This window comes from Chenopodium album, chromosome 25, assembly GCF_948465745.1.
Source record: "Chenopodium album chromosome 25, dcCheAlbu1.1, whole genome shotgun sequence".
NCBI lineage: Eukaryota > Viridiplantae > Streptophyta > Magnoliopsida > Caryophyllales > Amaranthaceae > Chenopodium > Chenopodium album.
The window spans coordinates 3,239,787-3,258,398 of record NC_137858.1 but is presented as its reverse complement, the minus strand read 5'-3'; the positions used below and the strand labels follow the sequence as shown (position 1 = coordinate 3,258,398).

General features: G+C 29.8%; 1 protein-coding gene across 1 annotated transcript; it reads left to right on the top strand.

Moving 5' to 3' along the window:
- The first annotated feature begins 3,563 nt into the window (after positions 1 to 3,563).
- Positions 3,564 to 4,442, top strand: LOC145615393 (ethylene-responsive transcription factor ERF023-like). The gene has a single exon (XM_081670468.1). It carries the CDS (start codon positions 3,704 to 3,706, stop codon positions 4,238 to 4,240), a length of 537 nt encoding a protein of 178 aa, XP_081526594.1. The 5' UTR covers positions 3,564 to 3,703; the 3' UTR covers positions 4,241 to 4,442.
- Positions 4,443 to 18,612: the final 14,170 nt, after the last annotated feature.

Sequence of the window (18,612 nt, the reverse complement as noted above, 5' to 3'; positions counted from 1 at the left end):
AGAGTCGGTCCATTATCTCATCAAATTTCCCCGTTTGACAAATGACAAAAATGGTCCAAAAAGAATAGTACTGTTAGAAATGGTCCAATAACTTATTAGAGCAAAAAACTAGGGAACAATTTAGGGCCTCATCTTTTCGTCCTTAACTATGAATGCACCTTCCATACGACTAGACTTATGCTGCTATGTGCCACCACATGCTGACGTCATCAATAAGAAGCTTTTGGCCCTAATTGCACGCTTGATAACCCTAATTTTTAGGGTATCCTGTTAAACCCCACCGTAGTTGGAATATGACATTACGGCCTTGATTTCGTGAAATACAAAACCTAGCTTTATTAGGAGACTATATATAATTCAATAATTAAGGATCTGTTCACATCAGCTTTATTTTATTTCAGTTCAGTTCATCTCTTAATTTTCTTCTCTCATAAAATATTCATTTCAGCTCTATTTAGTTCAGTTCAGTTCAGTTCAGCTCACTTCAAAAAATGTGAACAGACCCTAAATCTTATTTAGTTTTGATCCTTTAACAAGAAAAAATAAGATCCAATGAATAATATTGCAGCTGTTTAAATTTAATGGATATTATAAATTAAAAAAGAAAATTACGATTATTGTATTAGATTAACGGCTCTATCACTCCCCATCTATATGCTTTGTATAATTGTTCACCTTTTCTTATCCATTATTCTTTCGATTCATTTTTTGTTTAAAGTTACTGTTTGTGCTTATAATTTCCATTCTAAAATTTGTACCAACCATATAATTAAATAGGAGTACTTGGTCGAAGTATTTAAATTCATTGCACCTTTTGCTGGTATCTTCAAGTAAGACAAAGCACAAAGGTGAGGTGACTTGTAGTCCTTGATCTGCTTGATTGCCATCGATTGCAAGTTACAACTTCAATTTAATGCACATTCTCAGTGATGAACTGAACAAACTAAGGAATAATGAATCTACTGTTTATATGTATCTTCCACGACTCTCTCTATATATGGATGAAATAATGGATCCTCATCAGTTGGCTTGCAATTGTATAGTGTAATGGATATTATGTACTCACCAATTATCTCTAAACACAATACATTTTCTTGCAAAAAAACGCCATCCAACTAGGTACGATACAAGATTTCAACATTTTTTATTCTTTATTCAAAATTAATAATCATGCATGTTTATAGTTTAATTTAAACACGTAACGTTGATAATTAGTGCGGTGCAATCTCCCTATCTGTGTGCCCTCGCCTTTCAACAGTAATAAATTTATCGGGCATAAGATATTTGATACGAGTAGAATAAAAATCATTAAGAACGGCATACTGAAACTAATAACTAATGATGTAGAACAACACACCAAAAAAAAATTACAAAGTAAGCGTTAGGAAGTAAAACTACAAATCTAATATCAACGTGGGACAAGACCAGGTTAAACTGCTTAGTTAAAAAAGTTTTACTATGTCACATTTTGATTTAGATTTGCACCAATTTAATTATAGAGTACTTATTAACTGTTCATATTATATTTTTTTTAAGGGAACTATTCATATTATATTTTTTTTAAGGGAACTATTCATATTATATTCTCATTCATTATATGTTGACAAGAATGACAACAAACCAAATTAATTTACGTGTATCATTTTACTAATTTTCCCCCATTTTCTTGTATAAATATAAACAAGAAAAAATGAGTAATATCTTGAACTAGAACTAATTCCTATAACAGATGTGTGGCTTAGTACTAGCAAATTTTTTGATTGGTAAGATTCTATTTAGGATTTCTCCCGTCAAAAAATTAAAAATTAAAAAATACTTCGTATATATTTAGCCAATTTAGGATTTCAAAAGATAATATAGTAGGACTGGTTTTTCAACTTATCGCGTCTATCTAATGATATAGAGTTTCAGATGGTACAAACCATGCATAAATAACGGATCATCTTGTTTTCTCTCTAGTTTTTCATCTCATCCTTTGAATTTTTTTCTTCTTATCCGCTTTACCAGCCCTTTAGCATTTCTATCGTCTCCCTATCTTCTAGATCATGAACCTCAACAATAATAAAGACAACAATTCAATTAGCATATGGTGTAATTTACGTATGTACATAATGTTACATATTTGGCATTTGCCTTCAAGTTGTTGTCAACGATAAATGTGTACCATTGCATTTGAAGAAGAAGTTAAAAATTCCTTTACTAGCATGGATAATCGTAGTTCGTAGATGTCATTTTTAAGACCATGCATATATTTCGAATTCACATGAAAAAGTCCTCTTCTTGTAAGTTAGCTTCAAATTGAAAATAACTTTTATTTCCAAGATTAACAATATTTAATTAAGCTTAAAATTTGAAGTATGTAACCAATTATGAATGGTTACAAAACACATGTCACAATCAATTCAAGTTAGCACAATTTATAGGTAAAGCTAAATTTTCCAAATTATATATTAGTTGGAGCAAATATTGTTTTGTGTAGGCTTTTGCATTTCAACTAACATCTTTAATTTATTTGATAATGAACTTGCATTACCTCTCAAAATCATCACCCATATCACCAAAGTAATAATCTCAATACCAACCAATTATAATCTCCAAAATGAAACTAAATTTCCCCAATAAAGAAGAGAGAGAGAGAAGAAACAAATTAAAGTCACCAATATCTCGTGCCTACCTCCTATTGAACTTGTGAATTCTTCAACCACTTGTTACAAGACACCAATTATAGAAATTTCCAAACTCCAAATTACCCTTTATTCCAAATACACACACAACATATCATTAAGAGATCATAAAATCATTACATTTCCATTAATTCTACGTAATTAATCATGGGCTTTTAGTAAGGACTATAACTTTGATAAAATGAATTTGTTGTAATTGCAAAAATAATTGTACTCGTTAACTAATATTCAAGTTTGATATCCATAATTTCGCTGATTATTCAAATTTAAAATTATTCAAATAATTTAAACAAACGTGTTAAATAAATTAAATTTTCGGGACATAATAATACGAGAAGTGATCAATGATGAGACTTTTTTTTTTTTTTTTTTTGACGGGAAGATTAAAAATTTCATTTATAAAATAGCCTGACGGCACTTACAATCAATTTATGAGAAATTTAAAATTCCAACAAAAATGTATAATAATTTTGATAAATCTAATCCAATCTAATCATGCAATTTACAACTCAAAAATTTGTACGAATACATACAATTTTCCTACAAGCATGAAAGCGATTACCAATAATGCCCTTGTTCCATGGTCGTAGGGGCACCAAGTCATTTTCTACCCTTTAAACACGTGCCACCTAAAACTTTATACACTTTAATACCAAACATAAATTGTCCCCTCTAATGGGCTCATTAGTCATTACCCTATTATTAGAGGCCACATATCCTTCAATTTATCACTACTACAACTATAATTGATAATACCCTATTATTATGGGGGACCCCCACTTAGCTTGACCTCTTGTGACGCTGACGCGCGTGGGTCCCACGTCACCTTTTGTGTTATGAACGCATATAAAACATGCAAAGGGTATTTTCATCTTTTCACTGTGTGCTACTACAAAGCTCCATATAAAGCCTAATATAAACGTCTTCTAACAACATGTACAACTTACTAGTAAGTCTAGTGCACCCACCAAAAGTTAACTTACTTTGATTGCTTTGTTACACTATCCTAAGATAGCAAGATGGAGCAACCACAATGTAGTGCTGAATTTGATGACCCTGCCACGTCCCCCGACTCGCCGAGTAAACCCCGAGGTACGGGGACTAGGCACCCGGTGTACCGTGGGGTCCGGAAGCGACGATGGGGTAAATGGGTATCGGAAATCCGAGAGCCTCGGAAAAAAACTCGAATTTGGCTTGGGTCATTTCCAATACCCGAGATGGCCGCTCGTGCTTATGACGTAGCAGCCCATTGCTTAAAGGGCTGCAAAGCCCAACTAAATTTCCCTGAGGAAATAGATTTTCTACCACGGCCAACATCATGTGCCCCTAGGGATATCCAAGCAGCAGCCGCGAAGGCGGCCAACGCGGTGGTGGAGGTGAAAGTAAGTAGTTGTGCACCGTCCGATCGTTACAATGTTGATCATCATGATGATGAAGTTGATTATGATGATTTTTGGAGTGAAATTGAGCTACCTGAATTGATGGACACAGGGCAAGGAGGAAAGTCCATGGATTGCTATAGTAATGATTCATTATTTGGTGAATTTTATTTTTAGGTAAGTCAGGATTATATTTGTATTTCATCATATAGTTAAAAATATATAATACGCCAATTCTGTGCCATAAGAGGCTGCCATGTTTATAGGAAACAGATGTTACAATGTCTGTTGGTCCATGTTAAGCCTATATATGCAATGTTTATAATAATTTGTTGTATATAATTCATAATAAATATAATAATAATGTTAATGGATGTTTTATTCATCTCCATTTTTTTTCAATTTTATATACTCTGTGTTATATTCTATACTTCGTAGTATTCATCTCCATTTTTTTTCAATTTTATATACTCTGTGTTATATTCTATACTTCGTAGCTAGTTTTGCATTATTATTAATTTATTATGGAGTATTACTGGATTTTTTATTCCCTTCTTTATTTCCTAGGATTATTTTTCATTAGGCCACCGCCTTCATTTATAATCCTTCTCAATCACATTAAATTACTTTTCCTATAATTTTCATAGTTTCTCTAGTATAAATATGAGGTACGAATTGAATGTATATTTTTTAAAAACTTATCTAAAATAATGGTCCCTAATTTATACTTTGTACACTGAAAATATATTTTATTATTGGTCATTTTAAAGAGCTAGAAGGGTCCTAATCGTAAATTTGATTTTCTTACAAAAAGAAAATGTTTCTCCTTGGTAATGAAGCATATTGGAACAAAATCTTAATTCTTAAAACTCTTAATAAAACATAATGTTACTTTTTAGTTTACTAAAGGATCATTAAGCTTGATTCATGATAATTATTTTTATCAACCGTTGGCCTGATGTTTAGACTATAAAAAGAGATTTTCAAATTAATTAAAAGAATAAATATCAAGGACATTAAAAAAGGTAAAGGTCTATGATGATTTCTCTTCATTCTAATTTAATTAAATTAATTACTTGCCGAATTACAATCAAAGGCTAGTAAGTGATAAATATAGTGGTAGTTAAGGCTGCTTTTCACTTAATTACTGGTGTTAGTTAGAAATTTAATTAGTATAATCTTTTTGAAGCTGCAATTAGGACTTGACACCCTCTTATAAAGTAATCTTTTTGAAGCTGCAATTAGGACTTGACACCCACTTATAAAGTTTGAGTGATTAGAGAAAATGCTTCTTTATTGGTGTGCTTATGTTATTGGTAATCATAGAGTAAGAAGAAAATCCTAAGTTAGCACTCACACTAGCTATAATAAGAGTGATATTTCAGGTTTGCTTTCAGATTTCAAAATTCTTGATCATTCCTTTTTCCTTTTTTACACAATTTATGCATTATAATGCAACTGTACTTTTAACACAATTAATTCAATTTCATTCAATTATGAGAGTATTCCATATGCACTAGTCTTTAAAGTTTTTCATTCACGAGCTTATATATTTCTTAAAATGTTGTTAATTAATTATTAATTTTATTTTGTTTTGTTTTAATAGATTTGAACTCTTTTATTAGTGAGAAGTTATTGTATGTATTAAGAAGTTTATTTGAGTCTTGTCCGTTTTGAGAATTTATTAGGTCACAATTACATGGTTGAAATTATGATAATCGATGTGAAGGTTGAATTCCAAAATCTTACTATTCATCGATGTTGGCTTTTTATTGCATTGTTTCTATTGTAACATTGCCATATCATTGGAGCAACACTAAAGTATTCTTTTTATTTTTTTTTTATTTTTTTTTGACGAGAACACTAAAGTATTCTTATTAGTACAGTAGATGAATATATTTATGTTGACGACTTGACGTTTACTATTATATTTTGTCTACGGTTAATAAGTTCGAGTAGTTGGCTTATGACTACAACATTTTGACATATATTTAGCACGCGTTAAACATTTGCGTTAACAATGATATTTTGTGAAATTTATCATATACATAATAGTATCAAATTAAATGATATATGTTCAAGTGTTCAACTACAAGTAGCATTTTGCACTTTAAAAATGAGAGACTACATATATACCTAAAAATCTTCTATAGTTCTTAGTTGTCAAGAAAAATTATTTATTAATTATATTACGATTATTAAATTATCACAATCCTAGAAATGGTTGATATAAATTACAGCAAAAAAAATGAATGTATTTTCACAAAAAGGTCTAAAATCCTAATTTGTAAAATTAAAATATACTGTATAACCAAGCAGTTGGTGTATAGATAATGTTAGGGTCCCTTCTCATCCAAGCATAATGTTAGAAAAAGGTCAATGAAAAATACTACGAGTACGTATAAGTTAGAGGAATGTAGTTGGTTCATTTACTAATGCTTTAATCAACTGAATATGACCTCTTCACGCTTAATATATAATGACTTAGCCATTCACAATAGACATGCAAACTAGAGACAATTTAGAGGATGCATTTATGATTTTATTGTTCCACAAATTTAATGATTTTTTTTTTTTTTTTTTTTTTTTGACAACCACAAATTTAATGAAGTTGAGGGCAAGGTAAAATGTTACAATCTATATTTATTAAGTGTGAAACATCAAGTTGGTCTTGAATTGCTTTGGCATCCATTATCTAGTCCGATTCAACTCATCTATACATAATGACACATTGCTATTGAGCCAGAGAAGGAAAATGATATACTAAGGCCATGTTAAGTTTACTCTTTTTATTTTTATTTTTTAATAATTTGTGTAAAAATAAGCTCGGGGTGGGCCGTAATGGTTAACAAAGGTTGTTAAGATTTAATCTATAACTAAAATAAGCTTTGAGAAGTTCATAATTAGTAAGATCAGATATGTTAACGTCAGTTCAAATAAGTTTAGACAAATTTAATCAACTTCACGGAATCATGGGTTTATAGCTTGCTCCTAATAGTACAATCTAGTTTGGTGAATATGTGATTTTAGCATATTCATCACCATACGGTGCTTTATTTATGAATACTGAATTACTGATTGATCATACTCACTACTAAGTACGGAAGTCCAGGAAAGATTGTTTTTTCATATATGAAATGTGACTTCATTTGATGGGCCTAAAAACATACACAACGATATTCTGAATATGAAAGCCCATTAGTTTAATAAACCAATATGCAATTTGGGCTTTTACAAAATAGATCCATTTAGCTTCAATATCTATGGGCCGGACAAACTAGCATTATGCAATGAAGTCCCAAAAAGAAAGCTCACATTTTACTCTTTAGGATGATTCTTAAGATTGTTTTCATAATGTAAATAATTGTACATTTGTACTATTAAGAACTTTAAGGTTTATCATAATTACATTTAATTTGAAGTTAAAAAAATAATTAAAAATAAAATTAAGCAATCAATAATAATATTAAGAAGAGTCATTAAATCAATGCTGTTATGGAGTTATAGTCTTATACTTTTACACGCATCTTGAAAATGTGGACAATCGATATAAGCTGTGTACTCCATCACTCCATGTCTCCATATAGTTATACAATGCTTAATAATCATAGGGTGTTTTTGTTTTTATTTTCCTTTTATTTATGGGCAACTAATTTAATTTCTCTTCATTTTATTTTCGTTCAATACACTTTCGAATTCTATCTAGATTTAGAACACAGTAACTATTACGGAGTACTTATATTATCATTTCACTCATATGCAATTGTATCCTTCATATTATGAGCTTAAGTTCATCTTTTCTTACTATTCTTATGTAGTGATTTTTCTCAAGGAAATTCCTAATATATCTTGCAAATCACATAATATTGAATTTTTTTATATACTCAAGTGAGGCAGATGAAAAATTAAAATGAGCAAAAATTACCCTTAAATGCACCTTGCATCTGGGTGTATAAAAGAGACTCCCAAACAACCTTTCTTTACTTGATATCTTTAGATGAAAATTTACAATTTTGTGAAAGAATCAATCTCATCAAGGTATTTAAAGATATGGTGCTTCTGATTTTTTTTTTTTTTTTTTTTCAAAGGAGATATAATGGGTATTGTAAACCTGTAGGCTGTAGCACATATCTAATAATGTATGAAATGGTTAGAGTCTTAGCTAGAAGATTTGAAAGTCACTTGACCAATCTAGCAAAATTCCAAAGACTTTCAAACAGAAATAATGAAAATAGAATTGAAAAAAATACTTAGGGCCTGTTCTCTTACGTTAAAATTCAGTTCAGTTCAGTTCAGTTCAGCTGAGTTCAGTTCAGTTCAGTTCAGTTCAGTTCAGCTCAATTCAGTTCAGTTCAGTTCAGTTCAGCTCCTAATTTCCTTCTCTTATAAAATATTCATTTCAGTTCATTTCAGTTCAGCTGAGTTCAGTTCAATTCAGTTCAGTTCAGTTCAGCTGAGTTCAGTTCAGTTCAGTTCAGTTCAGCTGAGTTCAGTCAATGAGAACAGGCCCTTATTATAGACAAGTATTTGAAAATTTGTGTTCGTGTTCCCACATGCACCTTTCATGTTAATCATTGGGTAACTCCTATGAAGTCATTTTATTAGCAATTTTTTTATGTAAGTATGAAACATCATTGTGCCCTTAAATCTAGGCACAGATGAGATTTCAACATCCAATATAAGGGGTAGATTTAAGGAAACCAAATGGAATGAAACTGTTTTACATTCTAAAAATCCGCATTAAAAAAAAAATTAAATAAATAAATGTACTATTGCCTCCATCCACAAATATATTTTCTATATCCACTTTCAAAATTTTTTAATAATTCAATTACTTAGAATGGAAACTTAACTAGCTCATGTAATTTATAATTTTATATGCCACTACTACTAACATCTATTCACAATATATCTTCGTATGTATCCCATGTTACAGTTTACACTTTTTTTGCTCTCCAACTATTCTTAACTTCCAAAACACTTGTTGATAATACTTCACACGTACTTATTTAATGTTTAATCAACTTTGCAAAAAACACGCGCGCTCACTAGCTTAAGGATAACAAAACTATTAAGTAATTACTGATTAATATCCAATAAAAAATTTTAGCGATCGATTCTCTATTACAAAATTAAAGTTTAATTTGAAACAATAGAGTGAGCATGAAAGCATCAGTGTTTTGTTATTTTATTTTTTTAAATACTCCAAAGTTTGCACAATTTTATTTATTTATTTTTTTTAACAAAATATATATATACATTTTCAATGAAGATATTTTGTGTTAAAATTTTTAAAAAATAAATAAAAAATAATGTGCACACAAGTTTTCTCGTGTTAAGGGTATCAGCTATTATGTATGGTGTGACTTTTGAATAGCAAACATGAAATTATCCTAACAGCCCTACCACCACGTGAACAGTGTGGTCCATTCTCAAGAATAATGCACTTCACGTCAACATGCCCCAACTTCCTCTGCGCCTTACCTCTTTGTGTCTTACCTCTCATTTTGAGATTATTAAAATAAAATAAATCTAATTACTAGTATATTCTACATTATAATTATGTTTTTTTTGAAAGATAAATAAATAATAATCCAATTGTAACCTGTTAAAAATGCAAAAATCAAAAGTAAAAGAACAAAAGAATTGGGAAGTGTTTCACAATCAACAATTGATAATTAACAAGTATGTTTTATAAATATGAATTAATTTTTTAACTCTTTAATATTTTAAGGTTTTTTTTTTTTTTTTTTTTTGAGGGGTAATATTTTAAGGTATTGTGTTTGGATAAATTTGTATTTCGTAACATGACCCTTTCAAATGACAATGACTACTTTCGTGAGCTAACACCCCTAAAAAATTTAAAGTTTTGACACTCATATAATCTTTATACCAAAAGTGGTGTTTAATCCATATTTTAATACTTTATTATTGACTTTAGCTTCAAAAATAGAATATAAATTTGTATCAGCTTTTTTTTTTTTTATAAAATATTATCATTTCACCAAATCAATCTTAAATCCCATAATTATTTACCATGCATGCATCATTCAAAATATACTCCATATGATTGAAGATTTCACAAGTCAAGTATCATCGTTTATCATTAAAATAGATGAATCAACATAACTTTAGACTTTTAGAGTTCAAAACTCCCTTCAAATCTTTGAGTTATATATTCCTAGCTTGTTTTCTTTTAATTTCATTCTTTTGAGTTTTAAGGATGTCGTTTATTCCTTTCATACCAAAGGAAAATATTCCTTTTATCCTTCATTTGATTTACTTTTAACTATTCCTCTTATTTTCATAGTCCATATATGTTGCCATAATAATAACAACAAAAATAAATTAAATCATGAGAACACGAAGTGTATGTATGTAAATAATCTATGTTGATAAGTACATAACCAAAAATATCGAAACATTTGCAAAAAATTTAAAAATAGAGATAGCATTTCATTTCCTTTATCTCGCCATAAAAATAAAAGTTATCAACATCTGTACATAATATGACGGTACAATCGAGCGAATACAGTTTCAGATTTTTCATTTGCCAATTGCCATAAATTAAAGCAACCATTGACCATAGTTTCATAATCACTTAGTTTATTTGTAATAAAATAAAATTTTGAAAAATTGGAAACGTTTCATTAATTTTGCATGATTGTTTTTTGGTGTTCTATCCGGTTCATCCTTGGGCTAATCCGGATTCGGATCAGTTATGGGTGGTTAGTTTCCAATCCCTTTTCAATTATTGTTGTGGGGAATCGAACACGGATTACCCCTTACCAAGTATAATCCCGATCACCATTACATCAACAATCAATTGATATTTTGCATGATTATTAATGGTGATTGAAATCGAGGAGAATATAGTTACAAGTCGCATCTAAAAAAGGCGGTGCAGCCGCGTTGTTATTATAAGCTTTTTTCAAATATGTCTTTGTAAACGGTCCACACGGGTAAACCGTGCGGGATAAGAAGTGGCACAAAATAAATTGACAAAATCTGAAAGTCTGAAACCAAATTCCGTGTGACTGAAGTGATTTGGCCTTTAATTAAGCTGCTAGATAGATTGTACAGCTAGAATTAGAATTTGTACTACGTCATTACTTATCAGTACATACACCATCTGCCTCCTGCTTCTTGATTGGAAATTTTGGAGTTATGCCATTATCATTTTTCATCATTTGTCTATCACCTATCTGTAGAAATGTGGAGTATACAATTATACGAAGTAACTCTCTTTGTCTCCGATTTTTTGACTTTGTATTTTAAAAAAATGAAACCAAAATTATTTTATGTTGATGATTTTTCAAATACACCAATTACCGAGTTGGCCATTACACACACAAGTTGTACAGAATGATAAATTTTGAAAATAAGACTTCATATATGTACTACCTACGGTTATTTGCAACATATACTATAAATGAATGCTAACTATTATGTGTAACAAATGTTTTTTTTTCCTTTTTAGGTAATCATTTATCTCTATCTCTCTCCTCATCACATGCACCCAACTTTTTTTCTTTCCATTTTACTCTCACAAACAAATTTTGCCTAGAAATCCGCAAACACCCCTTTGTTGCAAATAATAGTTAACGGAGGAAGTATTTACTGACATTTTTTAAAATGAACCAAACACAAATTGTAATCCATACGAGAGTATAACACATGACATTCTTAAATTATTATTCTAATACTATATCATATTAAGAGTTCAAACTTCTTATGACTTTATATTCGATAAAAATGACTTGTGAGGATTTGTTAATTTGATGTTAATTTTTTTTCTTGTAGAAGAACTTATTCAACTAAAAATTTAGTATGATCTAATTCAAACAAGGTTAATAAATATATATGTATGTCTTATTGTTCTAGTTTATTCATTTTTTTGTTATCGTTATGTGAAGATATACTATTTATGTAGATATGAGACTAGTAGAAAAAAGGACAGAAAAGAGAACTTGGGTGATGATGAAGAGGTAGATGAAATGATTCGTCGGCAATCGTATCCAAAGCATCAATGCAATTATATTGGGAATTTTTTCAATAAAAAAATAGTGATCTGAGTATGACTTTATCGATTCTTATCAAGGGAAATAAATTAGTGGTGTATACAAAAATCAACTTGTTCTAAGTGAGTATGTATCTTCTTATCTATCTTCCGATTTCTTCAAAAAAAAAATAAAAATTTTTAATCTAAACACTAACTTAACTAAAAAGTTTAAGCTAATCCTAAAACTAAAGCTGATCTAAAAAAACCAGGTGAGATTTCATTTCCTAAACCTTATCTATATCATGAGGTCAAATTCTTACCATAAGGTTATTTTTTTAAAGTTACATATGTCGACTATGAATTGAACTTATCAATCCTTATCTAAACTTTTGTCGAGTACTCCGTAAAATATGAGTGGCAAGGTGTTAGAATCCAACCTCTTAGTTATGTATTCTCCTTTATTTTCCTTGTATTTTCCCTTATGTATTGTTTCTTAAGTCTTTCTTTTTATTTTCTAGGCTCTAGGGAGAATTATTGTGTTACTGTCATTTCAACGTTCACTTGTATTTCTCTAGTAATACTATATAAAGCTCTTTAGGGAGCGAATGGTTATTGAATCTAAGCTCCCTACCCCGTTGCTATTGCTTTAAGACTTGTGTGTTGTTTAAGCCTTTATAGATATTGTGCTTGCCTTGTTTTAAAGCATCCCCACCAAATCAAGAGACCCAAGATACACCTTCATCTCGTCGGTTCCGCTTGTGCCCGCTTCGAAGTATCGGCCGTCACAAGCCCCGACTCCGCACTCGTTGTCATCGTGTGCCCTTTTAAGACACCTTTGGTCCGTGTTGCTGTGTGCTCACGAACCTCCCTTAAGATAGGCTTGCGTCCTTGTCGTCAATAGACAAGCGCGCGCCGCACGATCCAGTGTCAAAACACTCGAACCGTGACACAAGGTGACCTAAGGAATAGGGTAGAATTGGTACAAATAGAGGAAAGAAAAAAGTAGAAAAAGGGCGAAACACGCCTAACACGTTACAAGAAAGAGTTGCGTTGCTTTAATATTAAATGGTAGTCACGTTCTTTGGTTCTCTTCTTCTTTCTTCTGCCGAATGCCGCCAGTTCCTCCACTCTTCACGTGCTCATCACGAGCTCCATTATTATTAATTTTCTATTTATTTCTTGACGTGCCATTAAAATATTATTATCTTCAACATTTTTGTTGTTTCAATAATAGGAAGTACATGACCGAATTAATCCTAATATTAAATGTCTTCTGATACGACACGTGTGCGATAGTTACTGGTTTGTAGAAACACGTGGCTCAGGATTTGCCGCGCTACCACGTGCAACTTTTCATTGTTGATGAAATTTAAACTTATTTTTATTTTTATTTTAAATGGGGTTGGTTAACATTTGTACTCCCTCCGTCCCTAAATTACATTCCTCCTTTTTATTTTTGGTATTCCAAAATTACATTTCTCCTTTCTATTTTTGATAAGTTTTTTTTAGTAAATCAACTCTCTTTTTCTGTTTTATATTTAATGCTTTCTCACTCATCCTTACCTAATCTCATTCATAATCCTTGTGCCAAATTACAATGAATATAATTGGTTAAAAAATTTCAATTAGGAGCATGTGATTGGTCCTTTTTTTTTTGCAAAGGATTGATGACATGTCATAGTAATAACTACTCTATATTTGTACTTCCCATTGCATTATCTAATTATTGTTATTTGTCTTATTCTTCCCTCATTAATTCCCGTATAAATTTCCACAGAGGAATGTAATTTAGGGACGGAGGGAGTAGTTTTTTTAATTTAGGTTGATGAAATTGATACGAGGCTGGGGGCTTCTCGTCACTTCTGAATTCTGACTTCTGATCAAATTCTACTTTTTCTTAAGCATATGCAGCGTGCAATTTACTGCTCCGTATCATTCAGGTACCACTATACTAAGTAAATACGGAGTATACGTGGTATTCTCTCTGTTTCAAAATAATTGACACATTTAAACTTTACATACATGTTATTGTATTTAATTTTAATTTTGTTTTAACATAAGTAGATATTAATGAAAATTATTATAAAAGTTATACTATGAAACATTATATCAATACCTACCTAACAATGTATTTCATGATAAAATATGTTATTATTATGGTAATGTTCCGTAAAAAAACTATAGTCAAAGTTAATAGTTGTACAAAGTATATGAACAATGAAAAAAGTCCAATGTGCTAATTATCTTGGGACGGAAGGACTCGAAGGAGTATATTTTCTCGATTTTCGCAATGTTTAATAATTTACTCTATTTACAATACTTTTATAAATTTGTACTCGTAATTTTTATGTTAGGAATGAAAAAATAATCATGTAAAAAAATTTTAGTTCCGTCTTCGCTTATCCTTCACAAATAAAAAGTTTATACTCCGTATAAGTAAAAATCATGAAAATGAAACACACTTTAATTTAGATATCACTTTGGCAACTTTGTAATTTATATTTTGGACCAATGGTCTACCTTTTATATTTTTCATCACACATCGTGAGTATCTCATTGCTAATTCATGGGATAGATGTTAATTGGTGGCCTAATTATAATTTAAATTTTCAAAAGAAAGATCTAACTTCATCATTTTTATTTTATTGATTGTTTGTTTGTTTGAAATGGTCCATTCCCAAAACTCTAATTTCATTTTAATTCTATTAGAGGAAAAAAAAATCTCAACTTTAGCTAAAAGTACACATTTTTATGTGTATCATAATCTACTCTAAGTATTTGTATCAAACATTTAAACCACATTGCTTGCCTTGATTTTTTTTTTTTTTTTCAATCATTTTATTTATAATTTATCTCTACATTTATAATATGGACCATTTCACCCTTTTTTTTAATATTATAAATAGACCTTGAATATCTATGTCTGTCATGGGGTTTGAATTTTGCATTATATTATTAAGATGGTGTTTATATATTATTTACTACGAAGTAAATTACTCCATAGTTAATTAAACCAATCAATGATCTTTCTAAAAAAAAAAAATTTAAAAAAAACAATCAATGATCATGGTTGATGATGACAATATACCATACCATACCAAATAGAAGTTCAAGTCCTCAACCTATATATATGAATTAATTATCTTCACCAAAAAAAAAAAAAAAAAAATAATGAATTAATTATGAAAATCAACTCATTACTAAACATGGAAAGCAACCAAATATAGCATAAAATTGGGATATTATTCCAGCTAATCAACGTGATGAATAGTGCATGGGTGTGTTTGGCGACTGCTGGTCTCAATAATTAATGCCAATTATATTATTAGGTACTCGCTAAATTATAAAGCAATCTAAGCCGTCGATTAAATACAAGAATACTGGACAGTCAAAGATTCCAACTTATACTTCTCGGAACTTCCGTTCGATATGTTTTTTTTTTTTTTTTTTTTTTTTTTGAGGAAGATATGTTTTTTTATTCTGCTTACTGTTTGGATTTTTTTAAAAAAAATTTCTTTTGCTAATTGGTTCCTCTCGATTAGCTTAATTACAGTAAGAGTACTAATTAGTGATTTAACCACTAATTTGTCTTTGACTTATTAATTAACTTTACCATGGTATACTTTTTAAGTCAAGAATTTTCTGATTAACTATTCTATCCTTATGATTCTAATCTTTAAATCCGAGAAATGTATATTACTCGTACCCTGTATCACTTACAAGTTACAACATTTAAGTTACAGTTTATTAATAAATAAAGTTAATTGTGATGTAAAGCTTTTAAAGTTAAATAATTCTTTAATATATTCTAGTAAACAAAGTACTTGTTCCTAACCATCTTTACAATTTCACGTACATTCTAAATTATGTTCAAGATCGATATTACAGTATAACTGATTGTATTATGTACGTGACATATGTGAAGTATAACTGTTTAAAGAACTGAGCAGTATATATAAAATGTTAATCATGGCAATCACAATTTCACAACCAATCTTCAATAATGTCTACCAGGTTGGTCATCTTTTAAGCATTTTTTTTTTTGACAAAGTCCTCTTAACTAAATTTATGATTTAATTGTCTCCTTCCCCGGCCCTATTGTTTATGAATACCTAAGTCTAAAGCCAAGAATATTCCAATATTGCAAAGGTGTTACATAAAGAAAACTTATTACATGTTGTCATTTAATTATCAGTACATATTTATTTGTTTGTTCACAATATTACTTTACCATGTATTATTTTATTTGTAGTTAATTATTTATTTAAATAGCAAGCAAGAGATGAATACAATGGGTATAGAAGTCGTACACTCATTCAACTTTTACCTTTTAATATAACTATTTCTTTTCCTGTTTCGGGTTATATACAATGAAATGAATGAATGAAGTAGATAGCTTAGTTTGATTGGTGCAATGATTCTTTTTAAACTATCTAAAATAAAACTAAGAGATTAAGTTTGATGTATTTTAATAATATAATAACAGACTTGTTACTGTTTAGATATTGCAAAACCATAAATTAGCTAGATCCTGGTATTGTATAATAAAAATCTATGAATTAAGGGTGGCTTGATCCGCATGTATTTATGTTTCTTGGATATGGGATATATAATAAAAAATATTTATAACAATTAAAAAAAATAGTGAGAAAATAAAAAAGACAAGAATAAGAATCTTCAAACCATCACCACATGGGAATAATATCTATGGAAGATTGAGAGTCCATTAACTAAACAGCTGCGCAACAAGTCTCAGTCTCCAACTTGTTTCAAGACATGAAGTGGTTCACAAGCATAACCAAGCTCGAGGCCTCCTCATTTTATTTTTTATTATTATCAAATCTTGCCTTTTTTTGGCACTGACTTCTAGATACATACATGTGACGCTTTTAAAAATATATTACGCTCTTATACAAACCACTTTTTTGTTATTTGACGATTGTTTTATTTGACTTTTAACGGTTTCTAAAACGAATCTAAAATCGTACTACTATCTCCATTTTTGTATGGACATTATTGATGAGATGAATCCAACAAAGTTACGTTTAAATGTATTTATTGTTATGGAGTATATTTCATTGAGATTTTACGTTTAAATTACAATGTAAGAGAGAGTCTGCTACTAGCTTAGCTTACAAGCATTAACTATTCATTGTACAATCGGTGGTACCATGCATCTTATTAACCTTTTTTAGTTTGTTTCTCTTGAACTCCTCGTATAAACTTATAATAAAAATATGAATACCAAATATATAGGACCATATTGTGTATGCTTAATTAAATTTTCTATTGAATGGAAAAAAAAAAAAAATGATTAATTAATGGCTGACTAATAATCACATAAGTACAAAGCAACTACTAGTGGTTGTTAAATCATGCAAATGGGATGTAAGTTGTTTAGAAAAGAATTGTGATGTGTTGGGTTGCATAAAAACATGTTTAGTATGTTAAATTGTTACATCTCATTGTGAAGTGATGTGGTATGTTTCCTAGGCTTCGGAGCAATTCCAATAAGTTAGTACGTCCTCATATTTGAAATGTATATAGTAGGTTACGATTTTTATTAGAAGTTTCTTGTATTAGACAAGTAACTTTCTCCTGTTTGTCGAAATGGGAAATCATAAAATGTGCGCCTTCTCATGTATTTGACAACTGTCATCTCCATTTCAAAATAATTGACGACACGGTTTGGCTTATGTACAATTCATCCATTATATTTGAGCTTTTGACCATATAGCTACACTAATATTATTTGTTCAAAATTTATCGTAAAGTGCTATTAAATTAGCAGCTATATGATTTTTCATTATATCATTTTTATATATAATTTCTACTACTATACGAAGTGTATTTTTATATATTATTGCATTGACTAAGGGTCTATTCACATTTACTGAATTAAGCTGAATTGAACTGAACTGAAACGATTGGAGCTGAACTGAACTGAAATTAAGCTGAAGTGAACAAGCCTTACGACTTGTTTTGTATAAGATGGGTTCTTGATCAAAATCAAACTACGTAGTTCTAGTACAATATACTCCCTCAGACCCTCAGTCTCTTTATTTTTACCCTATTTGACTTTGCACGGCCTCTAAGACACATGTTAAAATGTTTATATCTCCCTTTCCATACGCGTAAAAATTATAAATATTTGATATTATAATTAAATTTACAATGAGACGAACCATAAGAGATTTCACATAACTATATTTCGTTTTTTTTTGGATATAAGGTATATAGTCAAAATTTTCAAAATTTGACCCACATTTTAACAATGGAAAAAAAAAAAAAATACTCGTAGGAATATCAATTATTCAAAAACGAAAAGAATTATGTACTCAACATTAATCCGTACTGTAATAAACAATAAACTTTACCTCAAAGTACAACAACAAATCTATCCCATCAAAAAAAAAAAAAAAAACACCATCCCAAAATTAACCATAGTTACTATGTTAACCATAGAAAAAGGAACTATAGTTAGTGGCACGAGATTGGTAAGTTTAGAAAGAGAGAGAAAGTGAAGAAAGACAGAGAGAGAAAAGAG